This window comes from Lagopus leucura, unplaced genomic scaffold, assembly GCF_019238085.1.
Source record: "Lagopus leucura isolate 7727_CA_CO unplaced genomic scaffold, USGS_WTPT01 Super-Scaffold_73, whole genome shotgun sequence".
Lineage (NCBI taxonomy): Eukaryota > Metazoa > Chordata > Aves > Galliformes > Phasianidae > Lagopus > Lagopus leucura.
The window spans coordinates 33,177,791-33,194,517 of NW_024962252.1; the positions used below are offsets into that span (position 1 = coordinate 33,177,791).

At 37.3% G+C, this 16,727-nt stretch overlaps 1 protein-coding gene across 1 annotated transcript in view; it reads right to left on the reverse strand.

The window, feature by feature from the left end:
- Positions 1-8,495: 8,495 nt before the first annotated feature.
- The window catches only part of SIM1 (SIM bHLH transcription factor 1), a 39,764-nt gene continuing 31,532 nt past the window's right edge, over positions 8,496-16,727 (reverse strand). The window contains exons 10-11 of the mRNA XM_042890316.1: positions 10,071-10,476; positions 8,496-9,226 (exon numbers count right to left, since the gene is read on the reverse strand). Of these exons, the coding sequence (XP_042746250.1) occupies positions 8,496-9,226; positions 10,071-10,476 (1,137 nt within the window). The remainder of the gene's footprint in view (positions 9,227-10,070; positions 10,477-16,727) is intronic.

Here is a 16,727-nt window from a genome sequence, read left to right on the forward strand (position 1 = left end):
ACAAAGCCGATGATGTCTCATGATAATAATAAGGAACAAATGAATAATAATGAGACAAATATTAAGAATGAATATTTAAGTGTTTGCATATAATTTAGTACACATAAAAATGAGATTTTTAAGTTTTTGCTGTTATTTTTCAATTCAGACATAGATCTTCTTGTTTCAGTGTTCATCTTTATTTTCTATTTGTAAACCAAGAGTGACTACATTTTGCAGTGCAGCAAAAGTAACGTGTACTTTATATGCTGAAGGCATCTATCATCTTTTGTCTGTTGCTTTTCTGAAAAGTTCATCACCTCTATTACCACAACCAATAGCATTCTCATAGCAGAACTAATGCTTGTGAGAAAGAGCTTGCACAGTCCTCAGTGCTGTGTTTACACCAGCTGCATAAAGAAGAGAAAGGGAAGGAACAGTGCCAGTGATGGAAACTGTTGCCAAATAACAATTTTCATCATGAAAAGGGAACTTGATTTTCAAGATCAACAGAGGAAGCTTGCTGGGCAAGCTGGATCACAGGATTTGACAAGTCATACATCAGGCCAGGGTTTGGGCAGGAGGAAGAAGAGTGAAATGGGAAGTATACTGCCTCAGGGAGCCAAAATGAGAGGACGGTCAGAGAAAGGCCACAACAGACTACAGGCAGAATGAGAGAGTGGCTGCGAGGGTGAGCACTGCTTGATGCTGGTCACACCCAGCTGTCATCATGTATGCATACCATTGCACCTGTCTTCTGACCACACTGGCACATGTGTCCTGAAGACCGCATTTGGGGAGCCAAGATCATTCGATGCAGTGTCTAGAAGCTAGGATTCAGGCAGCCCTGAATTTCTTTCTCATCCTGTTCTACTGATCAAGTGGCTTCCCATCAGATTTTTGGAGATGGTGAAGCATGCAGCAAGCTCCAATAGGGCGCATGCTGTTCAGAGCACTCTCCTTTAGCTCCAGTCAAAAGTCCATGGTGCTTCAGAAAGACAGTACTAGTCTTTGCCTGTGAAACTAGGCAGACTATTAGAACATGCAAATGTTGTGTGCACGCCTAGTGAAATTTCTACTAACATTAACATCCATGAAGAGAGCATGCAGTCTTTTGGGCTTTGTGCTGGAGTGGATAGCCCTTTTTAATTCACACAGTCATAGCGTCACTGGGCTGCAGAGCAGCAGGCTATTTGTGACCTCCTGAAAGTCAAAGATGTATCAAATGAAACTGCTGATGCTGAAGCCTCTGATGGCCACCATATGGGGATAGAGGAAGTTCCTGATGGTATCACACACTTTTATTACAATGGCTATGACAGCAGATTTCCTCAGTGTGAAGCAATTTGCCAATGAATATCAGAGCTGAGACTGAACAAAGGCTAGTGGGTAATGAGAAAATTTATGCCCTAAAAGAGTGACTGAAGAGCAACTATAGATGTTGATGGACTTTCAACACACAAGTACACACAAGGGAGGGGAGGGGAGGGGAGGCGAGGTGGAAGGAAGGAAAGGTAAAAAGGAAAGGGGAAGGGGAAGGGGAAGGGGAAGGGGAAGGGGAAGGGGAAGGGGAAGGGAAAGGGAAAGGGAAAGGGAAAGGGAAAGGGAAAGGGAAAGGGAAAGGGAAAGGGAAAGGGAAAGGGAAAGGGAAAGGGAAAGGGAAAGGGAAAGGGAAAGGAACATGTGTTTTGCATTGTTTGGGAAAAGATTATACCATTTCCTGCCTGCACAAAGAATCAAGGCCAAATTCAGGCCAAAGAGAGGGAAGCTGCCTAAACTATCCGATAGGAAATACTTAAAGCATGAAAGCAGTTAAACATCTAACACTACACTGTAAAATACTACCAAATCTGAGGAGCATCTCTGAGAACTGAGTGCTTGTGTACTTGCAGTGACACCTGTGACAGTGACACAGTGTGACTTGACACAGTGACAGTACTTGCATCTTCTCTTTTTGAAATTAATTTACCTTAGACTACAAACTGCTTCTTCTATGTACCTCATCCCTATCCCCATTGCTTTTAGTTTTCAACCTGAGTCTTGTGAATAGAAAATATGCGATCAAGTACTTCCTCACCTGGAAAGCTGCTTTCTAACTCAGCTGCAGAACCAGGCTTTCACTGCCCCCTGGCACCATCAATCTCATATTTGCTCACCACCAGGAATGAGTTTCAGTGAGAGAGACTGAAAGGATAGGGAGTGATGGCTCAGAGACCGGCTTAGAAAGCGAACAGCAGGTTACGTTACTGTGACTTGAATGAAGTGTACAGATATGTGAAGCCAAGAAGTAGCCAACTAGGGCTTGAATGCAATTTTGTGTAACTTCTCATCCATTCCTTTGTCACAACACAGCAAACTGAGGCATGGTGGTGGTGTGAGGCTTCAAGGAGCGGAGTAGAGTGTTCAAGGAGAAGACAGTTAATCTTGAGATAGCCCTTGTGAGTTGGCTTTTCCTAACAGAGTAATACCTGAGCAGATTCAGATATCTTTCCTAAATAAGGTAACAGTATATTATCTGTATTCCTTCGTACCTTGATAAACTGCATTCAAGATTCAAAGTTTACATTAGGACTGACAGGTATAAAAAAAATGACTTTTCCCACACACCCTCCCAAGTCTGAAAAATAGTCTCATTAATTAAAACTAATGCCTGAATATTTATCCTCTATGAGACAATTATTAATTTAAAAATGCAGAAAAACAGACAAAAATTGCATATTGGCAGCTATATTTTAAACCAAAAAAATCTTCACATAATAAATACATCTTATGCACATTAACTTCAAATTTACTTCAGAAAGTTATTTACAATATAAATAATTATAAATGGGAACACTTTGCAAGATATTGTTGACAAAGCTAAATTGTGTTTCCTACATTACATTCCAAAGGAAATCTTCCAATTACAGATGTTATGCTACAATGTCACTAGACCCTATACATTGCAAGGCATGGTATTTAAAATGCTGGCAATCTGTGTTTTTTTTCCAAAAGTATAACTCATTGGTTTAAAGCAAACATGAAATATTTCAGTATGTCTCAAGTGCTTTTTTTTTTTTCTTTTTGCTAGATTAGCATATTTTATGCATTGAAATATTTACCTCGGGAAAAAGTTTCAGTGCCTTAAAAGAACATTTCCTAATAGATTTTATTTCCTTTAAATGCAAAAGTGCATATGTTTTAAATGGTGTAAGCAAGACTGTTTCTTGCGTTTCCAAACTTCCCACTATATTGGCATCTGGAAAAAAAATCACATGCAATTCAAATTGCAATAAATAAACATCTTTAAAAGCTGCATTTTGAATCCTAGAACAACAGGAAATCTTTATAATTCCATATGAGAAGGGAGTTACTGAATCTGATCAGAAGAAAGGTTTGCTTCTGCCTGTATTTGATCTTTCTTTTCAAATGCAGTTTCATAGATGGAGTCATAAATTACCTCTTTTCAGAAAAGGATGCATTCCTAGCAACTTGGAGCCAGATTTATCCACAGGACTCTTGTACAAATATGCTAAATGCCACTGTGAAGTTAACCTCACATAATTTCTTCATTAATAAATGCTCCAAGGAAACGTGAAATGGAGTCACACTAGTGCTCGCATCATTCCAAACAGAAGACTGTATCAGCTTTTAGCCTTCAGAATAACAGCTTGGTAAAAACACTTTGCTAAACACTCAACTACTCCTCTAGCAGGCTATATCAACACCGTACCATTGGATTACAGAAAAAAAATGTGGCTTTTTTTGCTTCAGGTTTGGCTTGGCTTTTTTGTTGTTTTGCTTTGTTTTTGCTTCTCAGTGCATATGGCCAGAATATTTAACCACCAATATTACCTGCATATAAAAGAGGTCCTCTTTCACATTGTGAAGGTGTCTGAAGCTAATCCAGTATACCTACAGAAAAGGTTGTTCATCCACCATTGATCCTGACAACAATGCCTGCACTGCCTTTAGCCCCTTAGGTGTTTCAACTAAATTTGCAACTCATGGAAATACCAGAACCTGAATTGTTGGTATTAACTACAGCCACATTAGGAAAGACATAGGCAGGTCACATTGCAAGACATGATTCTGCAGAAGGTCTAAAACTCAAGCATACACCTCAGATTTGTTCCTCAACAGAAAGGCTAACTGGCCTTCACAACACCCAGTCTGGTTTTCTGGAGTGCCTGCTCCTTTTCTGAAAATACTTTTTTTCCCCCCAGTTCACTCAGGATGTTCACATAATTGAACATATGGTAGTTAATATATTTAGGAACATTAATGAATAAATGCTGCAAGTCCAGAAACAAAAACAAGATTCAGATAAAAGTGATTAAGAATGTTAGAAAGAAAAGAGTTTCAGTGTGGCAGTACTGTGTGGATACATCAGCAAAGCCTTTTGAATCTTAAGGAAATACATCTGAGCCTCTTCCATGCAGAGATGCGCTTGTTTTCAAAGCACATACAAATAAACTCTATCACAGAACCATAGCCATTACAGCCATCACCTTTCATTGTTTCCATACTCATATTTTGAGATTCAAAACAAACAAACAAAAACACAAACCTGTTGCCAGCTCACAGGAAGTCAACATTTTTGGCCCTTACACATATTAAGTAGTACCTTACTCCACAGATATTCCCATTACAGTCAATGGGACAAGTTGCTGAGTAAGGTTCGTTTTCTAACTAAAGAATTGTTGTGCAAATTTGTTCACAGTTGCATTCTGGGAGTGTAATTTTAAAGAATAAAATTAGGGAGGTTTTTTCCACTTTAAAAAAGATACACCAAAGTCATAATGCACCATCCACTGATGTCAGTAAGAAATTTTTTAAGAGAGCTGTCATCACTTCTCTGTTGGAGTAGCTACAAAATATTAATTTGATGTAAATAGCAAAGCACTTTTATGTTAGAGAAATGACACAGCACATCAATTTTTATTTTTTCTTTTTCAATTCACAACCTACATATCTGCTTTAAAGTGATAACCTTTAGTTAATGTGATAAATTTTATGTATTTGGTACAAAAACTGCATTTTTCAATTTTCTGAAATATTCCATTTGATTTAGAAAAGAAAGGGGGCAAAAAAGCTATATCTCTAAAGGATACTAATGAAAATTCAAATTAAATAAATACGCTGTGGAAAAGGTAAGCTTTATACCATATTTAAAAGTATATGTTATATGAGCTGCAGTGATATTATATGCTATAATTAAGGTTGCAAATTTGCACAAGTAGCATGTAGCATGCAGAGTCTATGTTTACAACATTCAATGCTTTCTGTCAATTCAGAAGAAATTCCTGGCTATCTAAAGCAGCAGAATAGCAAAGTAGCTAACAAAAGGCATCTACTGAAGTGCTGAGGAGGAACAGTTGCTGAAACTCCAGGAGGGAACTGAGCATCAGCCTATGCCTGTAGCAGAACACAGCTGCAGAAACAGACTCTTCTACCTCTCTACTGATATATCAGGTATCCTAGTTACTACAGTGCATTTTGTTGCATTTATCACTGTAGTGGACTGGTACTGTTGAAAATAGGAGAAGTAACAACAGTTTTGAAGTTTTTATTTTGAACTTAAATGACAGTGGGGATTTTTTTTATTGCACAGCACACTGGCTTTTTCCTAGATGAAATTGTACAGATAGAAATATTCTATATTGTGCCTGCCTGCTTTATAAGTCTTCTGTTTTTCCAAAGTGCCTATCAGAATGCCCAAACTATCTTCTACTGACTACTTGTGGCCATTAGACCATTAGACAAGCTGATCTCAAAAACCCTATTGCCTTCTAATTAAAAGTTTGATAACAAGGGTGCTTGATGACCCTAAAATACTTTAGTGCTGACGGAATCCCACTCATCTAAACAGTTTAGGAAATTCCTCAGTAATACGAAATAATATTGATAGTTAGACTTCTTTTTATATGTATTAGTAAGGATAATACGATACCGTGTACCTCTACTCTAATTTGCTTTGCAAATTGTATTTTAATACTGTACAAGGAGACTCCAAATACAAGTTTATCCATATTATTCTTATGAATAAGTGAAATAAAGATTTATCCAGAGCTGGATTTATCAAAAATACTTTGTTGTTACTATGCTTTTGGAAGATATACAATTGTTGGGCTGAAAGAAGTCCATTTTGATCCATTCCTACCTCTGAGTTATGGGTTGTCAATGTTTTTCTCCCCTTCAATTATTTGCTTTGCTTTTATCTTAAAACAAACAAACAAACAAAAATCTCTAGACCTTTGTTATTCATTTGGCAGTTAGTCAAATACATTTCTTGCCAAATCATTTTGTTCTCATTTTACTTTGGCTAACATTCAATGCCCTCTCTCATTTCTGTCACTAGTTCAAATAGTTTTAGAGCATTATTTATCTCTCTTCTGTGCAGAGCTTGGTAAACACCAGTGACATTACCCCATACTTTTTTCCATTACAAAGATGACAGACCCAGTTTATTTAAAGTTTTTATTAGATCTTTCAGTCTCTTTATCTTTTTGCTGAGCTCTGCTCCACCTTTTCTATTATGGGCTTTAGATAATAAAAAACAGACTGTTGCTCTTCCTTGTGTTCAACGTACATTTCACCAGGAGTGATCACACTGCAGTCAATAGAGATTGCTTATGGAGTAAGGTACTACTCAATTCAAGATTCACAATCTGCCTTGGAGTGATCAGAACTATACACAATATTCCACATTCAGAGAGTTAATTTCCTCTACTTTCAAGTACATCTATACTTACGTGGCTTACAATGTTATTATTTAGCTTTTGCTTCTCATTAATTTTATTTGAAAATAGATATTTTTAACCCACCCATAGCATGCTGCTTTATATTTAGTTCCACTGATGACTCAATCCCATATGTTGAAATTCTTCATGGGTACAAATGAAGCTTGACTTAGTGCTAATCTCATTTTTGTAACCACCTCAAGTCCTCTTACCTTCATTTTGATATAATAAGGAGTGCTGGTCCTGTTCCTGTTGCAGTCAACTTTGAGATGTCTTGTAAATGCCATAAAAAGAAGCACAGGTCTAATATTCTTGCCTACAAATAACTTAGTTTACTTTTTTAGCATATTTTTTTTTATTGAATCTTTTCTAATCAGTTAGTGACTCTTTGTTCATGAGATTATTAAAAATCACAGAAATTTTTTCTGCCTCTTTTGATATCTTCTATAACTCCAGGACAGGCCACGATAATATCAATATTTGTAACGCAGTTGAAATTTTTGGAACCCCAGTTTCCCTCAGTAATTTTTTTCCTTATATATGACTGATTTTGGTATTCCTAATACGTTCATATATCCTTTTTTTCTTTTTTTTTTTTCTTTTTTCTTTTTTGCTGTAATGAAGAAAACAATGTATATTACTTTTTCAAAGCCATACCAATTACTCCTCTTTATGTCAGAATACTTATAACCTTCTATGCTTTCTTAATTTGCTACAACACTTGTATAAAATTAGGACAAACCTCCATGATGTTTTTATCTATTCCTGCCATGTTCTTATAGCTGTGCAGTTGCTTTTGTATTTTACAGAAAAATTTCTTATTCTATTGAGTTTCTTTTGTGTTTTGATTTGATTCTTCATTATTTGGCAATTTTTAAGCACTTTTTCTTATGCTGTAAATATTACTGAATGTCATACATAGCCACAGGGTTAAATGTGTGTATCTTTGACCACTCCTACATCCAGTCTATTCTCTCTGTTTCTCCCAAGGATTTTTTTCCATTTCACACCACTTCCCCCTTTTTGCAACCTTTCAAAAATGAGGGCAATCTCCCATCTCTCCATCAAGACAAACATTTCTCAAAACTACGCTGAGAAAGACCCTCTTTCTTTCTTTTAAATACACTCATAGTATTTGATTATTCTAATTATGAGGATACTGCTCATTTGACTCCTTTCAAATCAAGTGTATGTAAATAACTATGCATGTGAGTACACAAGAAAATAACAAGTCTGAGTTCTTTCTCCCCTTTTTGATTTTGTATTGGTTGGCCATGGATGTTTTATACCATGGAGCAGCATAACACCCTTGGCCTTTAGGGAATAAAAAGATAGCCAGAAATACACATTTTGATGTGTATTTTACAGGATCACATTCCAACTTTCTGTGATAGTGCATAGCAGTTTTGTTATCTGGGATGTGTGGAACAGACACGGTTCAGAAGGTCTGCTCTGGGCAGCAATTCCAAAACAACCCCTCTTGTACAGTGCATGTAAATGACTCTGCTAGCCTGCCCAGGTTCTCCCTACCTAGATCTCTTCCATATTTTATACCTCAAATGGCACCAACTTTGAGTTTAGCTCCATTCCCTCTAACCCTGCATGCCAGTGCATTTTTATGTTTTAAAAGTAACATTTGTTAACTAACTCGTCTTCCCAAACCTTAGGTTAGTCTCTCTAGTGCACTGTGATATATCAAATGCTGGTAATGACAAGGGCATGAAAACATATTATATCTTCCAATTAGATCTCTAAGGTTACTTTTTAAAGCACAAAAGTTTCTAGAAAAAAGTGTCAGCTTCCATTGGTTATTATAACAGATGTCCCTTTGTGTCCTGCAGCTGGATCTTGCTGCATCCTTAAGTGAGAAGTCACATCAAAGTGTGATCCATTGCAGCCTAGTGAATAGTTTCTAATGGTTTCAGTGTCATATAGATGCTCCAGGGCATACCCAGTTAATGTGTAAGCATGTTTATCAAAGTACTGCCTGTGGGAGTTGTAATAATTGGGAGAAGCTGCTGGATGATCACCTGGAGTTTGATGAGGGGACATGTCTGTATTCAGGTAGTCTTTAGCCAGAACCAAGCTAGGTTTTGATATTCGGTCAGAACTGGGACTGCTTATCCTAGACAGTGCTGTGGGGCTGTTGTCATAGTCATTTTCATGAGGGCTCATAATCTTTCCATCCCGTTGCTGGATGTGTTCACAGGGAGGAGTGTTGGCAACTGTCGGGATGCGGCAGATATCCCCTGCCAACTGTTGCTGCGGGTAGTTTGCAAAACAAATTGTATGTTTCTTCCCTGTGCCGTTAATGGAGATTAGTGGATCAGGGGTTGTTTTCCGTAACTGTAGCCTGTTTTCTTCCTCTTTGATCATTTGCTGGGTGGCTCTTATTAGAGTTTCAATTTTGCTGGGCTCATGTGGGCTGCTCTGATACTGTTCAGCACGGTATCGGTCACCAGATTCACTGGCAGAGCCAGGATCAGGCGAGCTAACAACACTGTCCTCATCCCAGTGTCCTCTTCCTAGGAAAGAGAAATACAACAAAAATTGGGGTTGAAGAAAGCAAGCAGTCTTTAAAAACATGCACTCTGAACATTGTTTTGCAGACAGAAAACTACACAGAGGCAAGTGAACTGTGGTGAAGTCATCAGGAATGTCCATGGTAGACTCTTTGCTTTCCAGGACAATTTACCTCAGATTACAGTAAAATAGAACCGTTCTTCTCTATCTCCAAAGGACTTATTCTGCAAGTCAATGGAACTGTGCTAATTAGCTCTTACAAATTCTTTAGATACAACCTGTGTTTGATAGATTATTTTAATAGAAAAGCAGCACTTTACGATACATCTGCCCTTACAACCTTAAACTCTGATTTTGGTGTCAGCTGCAATCTTTCATCTCTCAGACTGCCTTTTAAACCTAAGGGCCTTTGGATTTATCAAAACACAAAATCAGCCTTTCCTTGTGACATTTTGATCAGTTTCACTTTCTGAAACTGTGCTAATACACTGAGGGTGCAACCCAACAGATACCTAATGGTGGGTGACTGTTGAAAAATAGTATTTTGAAGCTGAGAATTTGCTCTAACAAATACTGTTACCACGCTACTTTTAGCTGCTGCAGTTTCCGTGGAAATAAATAAGAGGCATTACTTTTGGAGCAACCTATGTATATTTTGCTGCATGCTAAGCAGTCTGTTAAACAACTTGAATTATAAGTATTTCTCATATCTATACCCATGACCTCTGAGTTAGGAACATGCGTTATTTCCTCTATCTTGCATAGAGTTGCCCACTTGTGTCATGACTTTGAAACTGTTGCTTCATTTGAGAAAGTACCACTTCTGAAAATCCCGTTATCTCTTACCATGAATCCTGTGCACTGAAGTTATGTGGGGCATACTGTTTTCATACGCTTCTCTGCTTTCAGGGGACGACTTAGTCAGAGGCAAGGCTGATCGGGAGCCCCACCAGCCTTCCCTTCCTGGCTGCGGTGTGCCAAGGAAGTATCTGCCAGCTTCACATCTGCCTCCCTCACAGGCCTGAGTATGGAAATGTCTGTCATCGCCTAGCCTTGAGTGATCTAGTGCAAAACCATAGCAGAGAGCACTGCGGTCCGAGTACTGTCTGTAGGCACAGGAGACATCATGATGTTGGGAGCTCGGCCTGTCCACAGGCTCCAACAGCTGGGGAGAGGCTGTATCGGTGAGGGGGCTGCCACCCCACTGGCTCTCATGGTCAGATTCAGATCTCTCGGTGTGAAATCCAGAGTACTGAAAAATAGGAGAAACAGCAGGGAATTTACTGAGAATCAATGAAATCTGAAGTATCGGCACTGGAAATATAGAGAGTATGCATTGAATAGAGCGTTTTTCATTAGCATGCCCACACGTCTTTACCTTCTGATGGGACTCCTCATCCTTTCCTGTATTACATCCTTAATGAGCTCACAGATGACAGGACAGACATCATGAACGTCTAAAACATCCCATGTCAGCCCTTAATAGCCATCTCTTTTATGATGTGTGATATTAGGATCACCAACAACAGTGTGGCAAGTCAATATTTTTTTAATATGTCCAGGTTTTTCTCATTGCCTTGAAAGCTGCTGCTTATGTGCAACAATGGTGCTCCAAGGCTCTTCTGAAAAAGTACTTTTTTTTATAACACCACTCCTAGAGCATTCTCTCATGTCAAATTGAAACTGAATGTGTTTGCAAGTTCTTTTTCCTAAAGTCCCTTCTCTTTTCTATTTTTTTCTTACCTTGGATATTCTGAAACTTATTTTCTGTTATTATTTGGGACAAGAAACTTTCCTGTAGATACTGGGACTCCCCAAACTACTAAAGAGAAAAGCTCAAAAGTGATAGTAGGTTAGTAGGAGATTAGAAATCACAGATCTGCTGTGAAGTGGGTATAAGAAAAACCCAGCAATTTTTTGCCAGAAAAAAAAAAAACCCAAAAACAACTGATTGCTAAAGCAGATAGAGCAAACATTTTGTCACCCTCATTTAAGCAGAGCCATCCCAAGACAAAAAAAAAAAAAAAAAAGAACTAGCCAGCAGTTTGAAAAGCACAGACAGAGTAGGAGAATGAATGTTATTATGGCAGAAATAAGGGTTACGTAAAATTCCATAAATTTCTAGATATTCTTAGTAAGTGTTTGAAACTTTTGGATACTTTCCTGGGAGAGAAAAAAAAAGAATTTTTGTTTAACCTCCTAGGATTTAGCTATCTCATTTTTTAATCTTTTTATTTATTGGAAATGTCAAACTGCGTGGAACATCTTTAAATCAATTTCACCCATGATTACAGTCTGGGATGAGACCAAAGCCATACATGCTCACCTCTTCAATACTGCATACTCATGTCACAAATCAATGTATTACAGCATGAAACCTTGGAATTCTCCCATTCCATCATTCACCTTCCAGATGCCCACTCTGTTTTTTTCTTTTAATAGGCATTAGGCCTCTCTCCTGAAAACATAAACTTACCTTCCTTTTCATTAGATTGAGTTGCTATGAAACTCCTCATTATCAGCCAGGATCAAGGTTTTATGCACTTACCAATTGAAAGTATTGACCAGATGTTTGACTTTCAGAAACTCAAACCATCTGTGCAACATCAGTAGTGGAACTACTTCAGTTTTGGCATTTAATTGGGTATTGCTTCACTATTCCAGTTCATATTTGTGAATACTGTTTGTCAACAAGATAGGCTATTTAAAGGCAAGAAAGAAAGGGTCGTGGCTTTGAAGTAGTAAATTATATTTTGTTAGTATATGATAGAATACCTGTAGGCAGAAAACTTTCTGGTAGACATGGAGGAGGCCAGCAAGCTAGTATCACCATACTCATTGCTACGTTTTAATAATGAAAGAATACATCTAACTTTGAATGAAAGTAATATAGTTAGATAGCCACAAAAGAACTCTTTTAAATTTCAGCAGCTCAAGATAATTAGGAATTCTATTCAGCCATCATATTTTTAAGTAATCAACTGGTACACTTAACTTTTCTGCTATCCTTTCAAATCTAACATTTTCAAACCGCTTAGTCACAAATATGTCTTCATAAATAATAACTAAATTACTGTAAATGTTTTAAGAAAATATATGGACAAAATGAAGTTTACAATTAAAAAAAAAAGAAAATTTTAACTATGCAATTTTTGCTAGGATAGAAATTCACAAAACAAAAAACTGCTTTTGTACCTGTTCTTACCTTTGGTATTATTTATAGGTGGGTTTTTTGTTTTGTTTTGTTTTTTTTTTAATTGTTTTTTATAAACTAGATTTTTTGTAATTGAAAAAGTTTCAAACAGAAATGTAAGACGATATAAATATAAATCTTAAGTATAAAAATTTTGAAAGTTGATTTATCTTCTTATTAAAAACAAAACCAGGACTATGTACTCCTTTGATGAGAAGGACAAGAAAATATATTTCTCAATAATTTTATCGTGAATTTTCATATTTTTTGACAACTTATGATGGTAATAAATGAGTACTAATTGCCAAAGATCTTTCAAATTGAAAATTCTGAATTTCATTTGGCTCTACTGTATATTCTTCCATCTATTCTCTGCTTTTAAGGATGCAGCAGGGCCCAGCTTGGCTTCTTTTGAGGAAGCTCATTTAACTGAAAAAATGATGTTTTTTTTTCTTTTTAAATCTTGGTCCTAACCAGAAGAGATTCAGTTGCACAGACTTTTACAAGAACGAGAAACCATATCAAACAGTCTATGTTCAGCATGTCAGAAATGCACCATGTAATGTCATATAACCATGTAGACAAGACCAACAATGCTTCATGCATTTTCTTTGTACTTGATGTAAATGATGATTATTTGAGATCTGACCCTTGGCAGCTGCTAGGCCATGCACAGAATTAAAATAACACTGTGAACTGCTTGTGGCCAGTGTTGTCTACCGATGTTTGGTATGACTGCTTATATTCTTAAGGTAGAACAGAAGCAGACGTAGGCCAAAAATATGTCAAATTCCTTTCAAAGTTAATTACATCTCAATTTGGAATCATTAGATTGCCTCTACTGCTGCAGTCCTTAGACTGCCTCTTCTGGGAATTTGATGTTGACAGGTGGAGTCTCCAAATAAAGGCATGCGTGACAAGTTGATGGGGGGAGAAATGAAAGGATGATCAAAGATACTGCTTTACTGAGATGGCAGTGGAAACACTATCTCTCATGTCAGAATTAGGCTCCCATATGCCAAGTGATGAAAGACCATAGAAAACACAATTTGATTTAATGAAAATTCTGGCCAAATAAAACTAATGAAAACATTTTTTTCTTAATCTCAGGCCTGCCTCACCAAAAATGTTTTCCTTTCTGCCATTTTTGCCCTTTGTCTTCTCTCAGTAGAATTTATTAGCTTTGTTCTTTGTTGAAGTCTAACCAGAAGAGAACTTAAACATCATGAAGAACTTCTTCAGACAGGCAATAACTTCAGATGTTTTCTAAATTGTCTTCTAGCATAAAGAACAAAATAAATAAATCAAATGGTCCTCCAGCTGTTCCAAATACTAGAAATCACAGAACTGTAGAATCCTCAGATTGGAAAAGACCTCCTAGATCATCTAGTCCAGCCTCCAACTACCACCAATATTTCCCCACTAAATCATGTCCCTTAGTACAACATTTAAACATTTCTTGTACACTTCCAAGGACAGTGTTCAACCACCTCTCTGGGCAGCCTGTTCTAACCCCTAACCGCTCTTTTGAAGAAATTTTTTCTGATATCCAACCTGAATCTCCCCTGGTGCAGCTTAAGGCCATTCCCTCTAGTCCTTTCGCTAGTCATATGGGAGTGGAGGTCATCCTTTGCCTCTCCACCACTTCCTTTCAAGTAGTTGTAGAGAACATAAGGTCTCTTCTGAGCCTCCTCTTCTCCAGACTAGACAATCCCAGTTCTCTCAGAAATGGAGATTTGCAAATCTTTTTCTTAATCTTTCTCTCTGGAACTGTCTTCCAGAGTGTTATTTCAGTGTACAAAAGCAGTGAGGCCACACCAGCAGGATTAGCATTGACACAGTAAGGAGCCATTGGCCATCACAGATGCTCCTTTTACTTGAAGAAAGACTTCAGAAGAGCTGAAGGGGCAAGGGAACAGGAAAATACCAATTTCATGTTTGAGACAAGCTTACTTTAAGGGAACCCATGGAAGTGAATTAGGCCAGTAGATGATTTTAATATTTCTTGAGTCATATTCTTTTGCCTGATCTCTCATTCTTACAGGTATCTGACTGGCTTAAGCACTTATTCTGTCACATGCAGCAACATCAGCCTTCTCCACACACACTGTCAAATGTTCAAACAGTAGATGTTATAGTTATCTAATTTTCTGTCAGCCTGCTCAGATTTTTATTGTTATGAACACAAAATATACAGTGAAACTCTCTGAGAGTTCGTTTTTCCATGAAAAACTTTCACTACATTAGCATTAACAGCTTTCCTCTTGATTTTTGTCTTAACCATGAGAAAAAAACATCACAGATGCGGGCAGCATTGTACTAAGAACATATGCATGCTTTTAAATCACTTTTATCTTACTTTTTACTAATGTAATCCTGAAATGTAAAATATGTTCTTTTTGCATTCACTATTATAGACAGAACAGATGGTGAAAGGCTTAGATTAAAGTAATACAGCATGTCCATTAAAATAACCCCCACTGCTGGTGACTCTTCACCAGATCAGGAGTTATGTTTACTATAAAAAGAGGGCTTTGCTTTGCTTTTGAATATGCTAAAAGTTACCACAGCCTTAGGCTACAGAAAGAAATGATAAATGAAAGGCTGACTAGAATTCAACCTGTTTCCAATGTCTCTACCTTGTTCTTTAAAGGAGGAGGGGATATGTCCAGTAGTGGTGGATTGCAGAATTAACCTAGATTATTTGTCTGAAGTAGTCATAAAGTTAGCTTACCTCCACTATCAGTTGTGGTGGTAAGTTAGCAATAACTAATATACACTACTGGAGAAATCTATTACTTCCAAAAATTTGTGAATGCTGTAACACAGACCAAAGTCCCCATCCAACTGATAATAGGCACATCCCTATGTGTGCTTTCTCATTACATATACACTAAATATATATATATATTATATTTATATGATCTTTATCCAAGAACCAAGATAAGATATGAAGCAATAAAACTTTATCCAGATTGACCATAAAACATTCTCATTAGAGACAGACAACAGACAATTTTAAATATTTTCTTAAAATAATCATCATTAATGGGAGACTAAACTCCAAAGCAACTGTTCAGATGATCACAATTAAAATGCTTTTCCATTCTTGTTGCTTCTTCCTGTTTACAGAATAAATGAAGTCCAGGGCTAGCTTTTAATAACACAAAATAAATGAGGTCCAGGACTAGATTTTGAAAGTCCCTAGCTATTATTATTACTATTATTATTATTATGGGCAATGATGGGTAGATAACTTTTAACCAACTCACAGTTTCCTTTTCCTGCATACCTCTATCAAGTCTTCATCTCCAGTTTTTCCACCTCCTCTATCAGCTCCCTTCCACTCTAGTTGGACAGAACTGTAAGAGCACTGTTCATAGTGCTTTGGCAAATCCTTGTGCTGTGCCATAAATTTTGAGTTAGTTTCCTCTCTGCTCGCCCTATCCCTGCCTGGGACAGGTTTCACAGTGTCTGCATGACCACTAAGTATGTATCAACCAGTGTTAATCAGATGATGACCAGTGCCTTCAATGTAATGAACTCACTGAAAAGCACCATATTGCAATATGCCTGTTTTTGCATTAGGTTTGAGGGGATAAAAAAAACCCACACGTTGTCATTTTGTTAGGTGACCAAAACACTCCCTTTGTGCCCTAGAACTGAATATTCATCTGAAACTTATTAACATGGTTTTCTTACAGTTCACATCTCATGTAGCTTTCCTACGGCACACAGCTGGCAAGGGAGTGGATTCTTAGTCATCACCCAAAAAAGCATGTGATTCCCTTTTCTCATCAAGAGTGAAGTACCAAATTAAAAGCTGTGAAGAAAGGGAAAAAAAAAACCCCAGCAACTTATATTTAAAATTTCTTAGATGGCCTTAACATTGAGAGATTACTTTCCTCACTGCTGTTATTTTACTAATAGATTGCTTGCATCCTTTCTCCACAAAAACAAACAAACAAACAAACAAACAAAAAACCAGGCTCCTTTGCACAAGAAAACCCATGTCCTCACTTTCCAGACATGGCTTTCAAGTCACATTTTAATTCTTCACTACTGGCAAATTACATGGGCTGGAGATGAGGGACACGGACCATACCACCTGCTGTATGATCCTTGCAAAAGCTTTACTTAATATTTCAACAGTTTATTCAGTGGTTAAGGAGGACAAGAGGGATACAAAGCCAAGCTACCAGCATTGCTTGTGGTGATGTGCTGTAATGAATGGTATGACCACTTTTCAAGATACTGGCAACTTGTGCTGCTGCTTGCTTATGAATGATGAAATCTGTGACTTTACTACC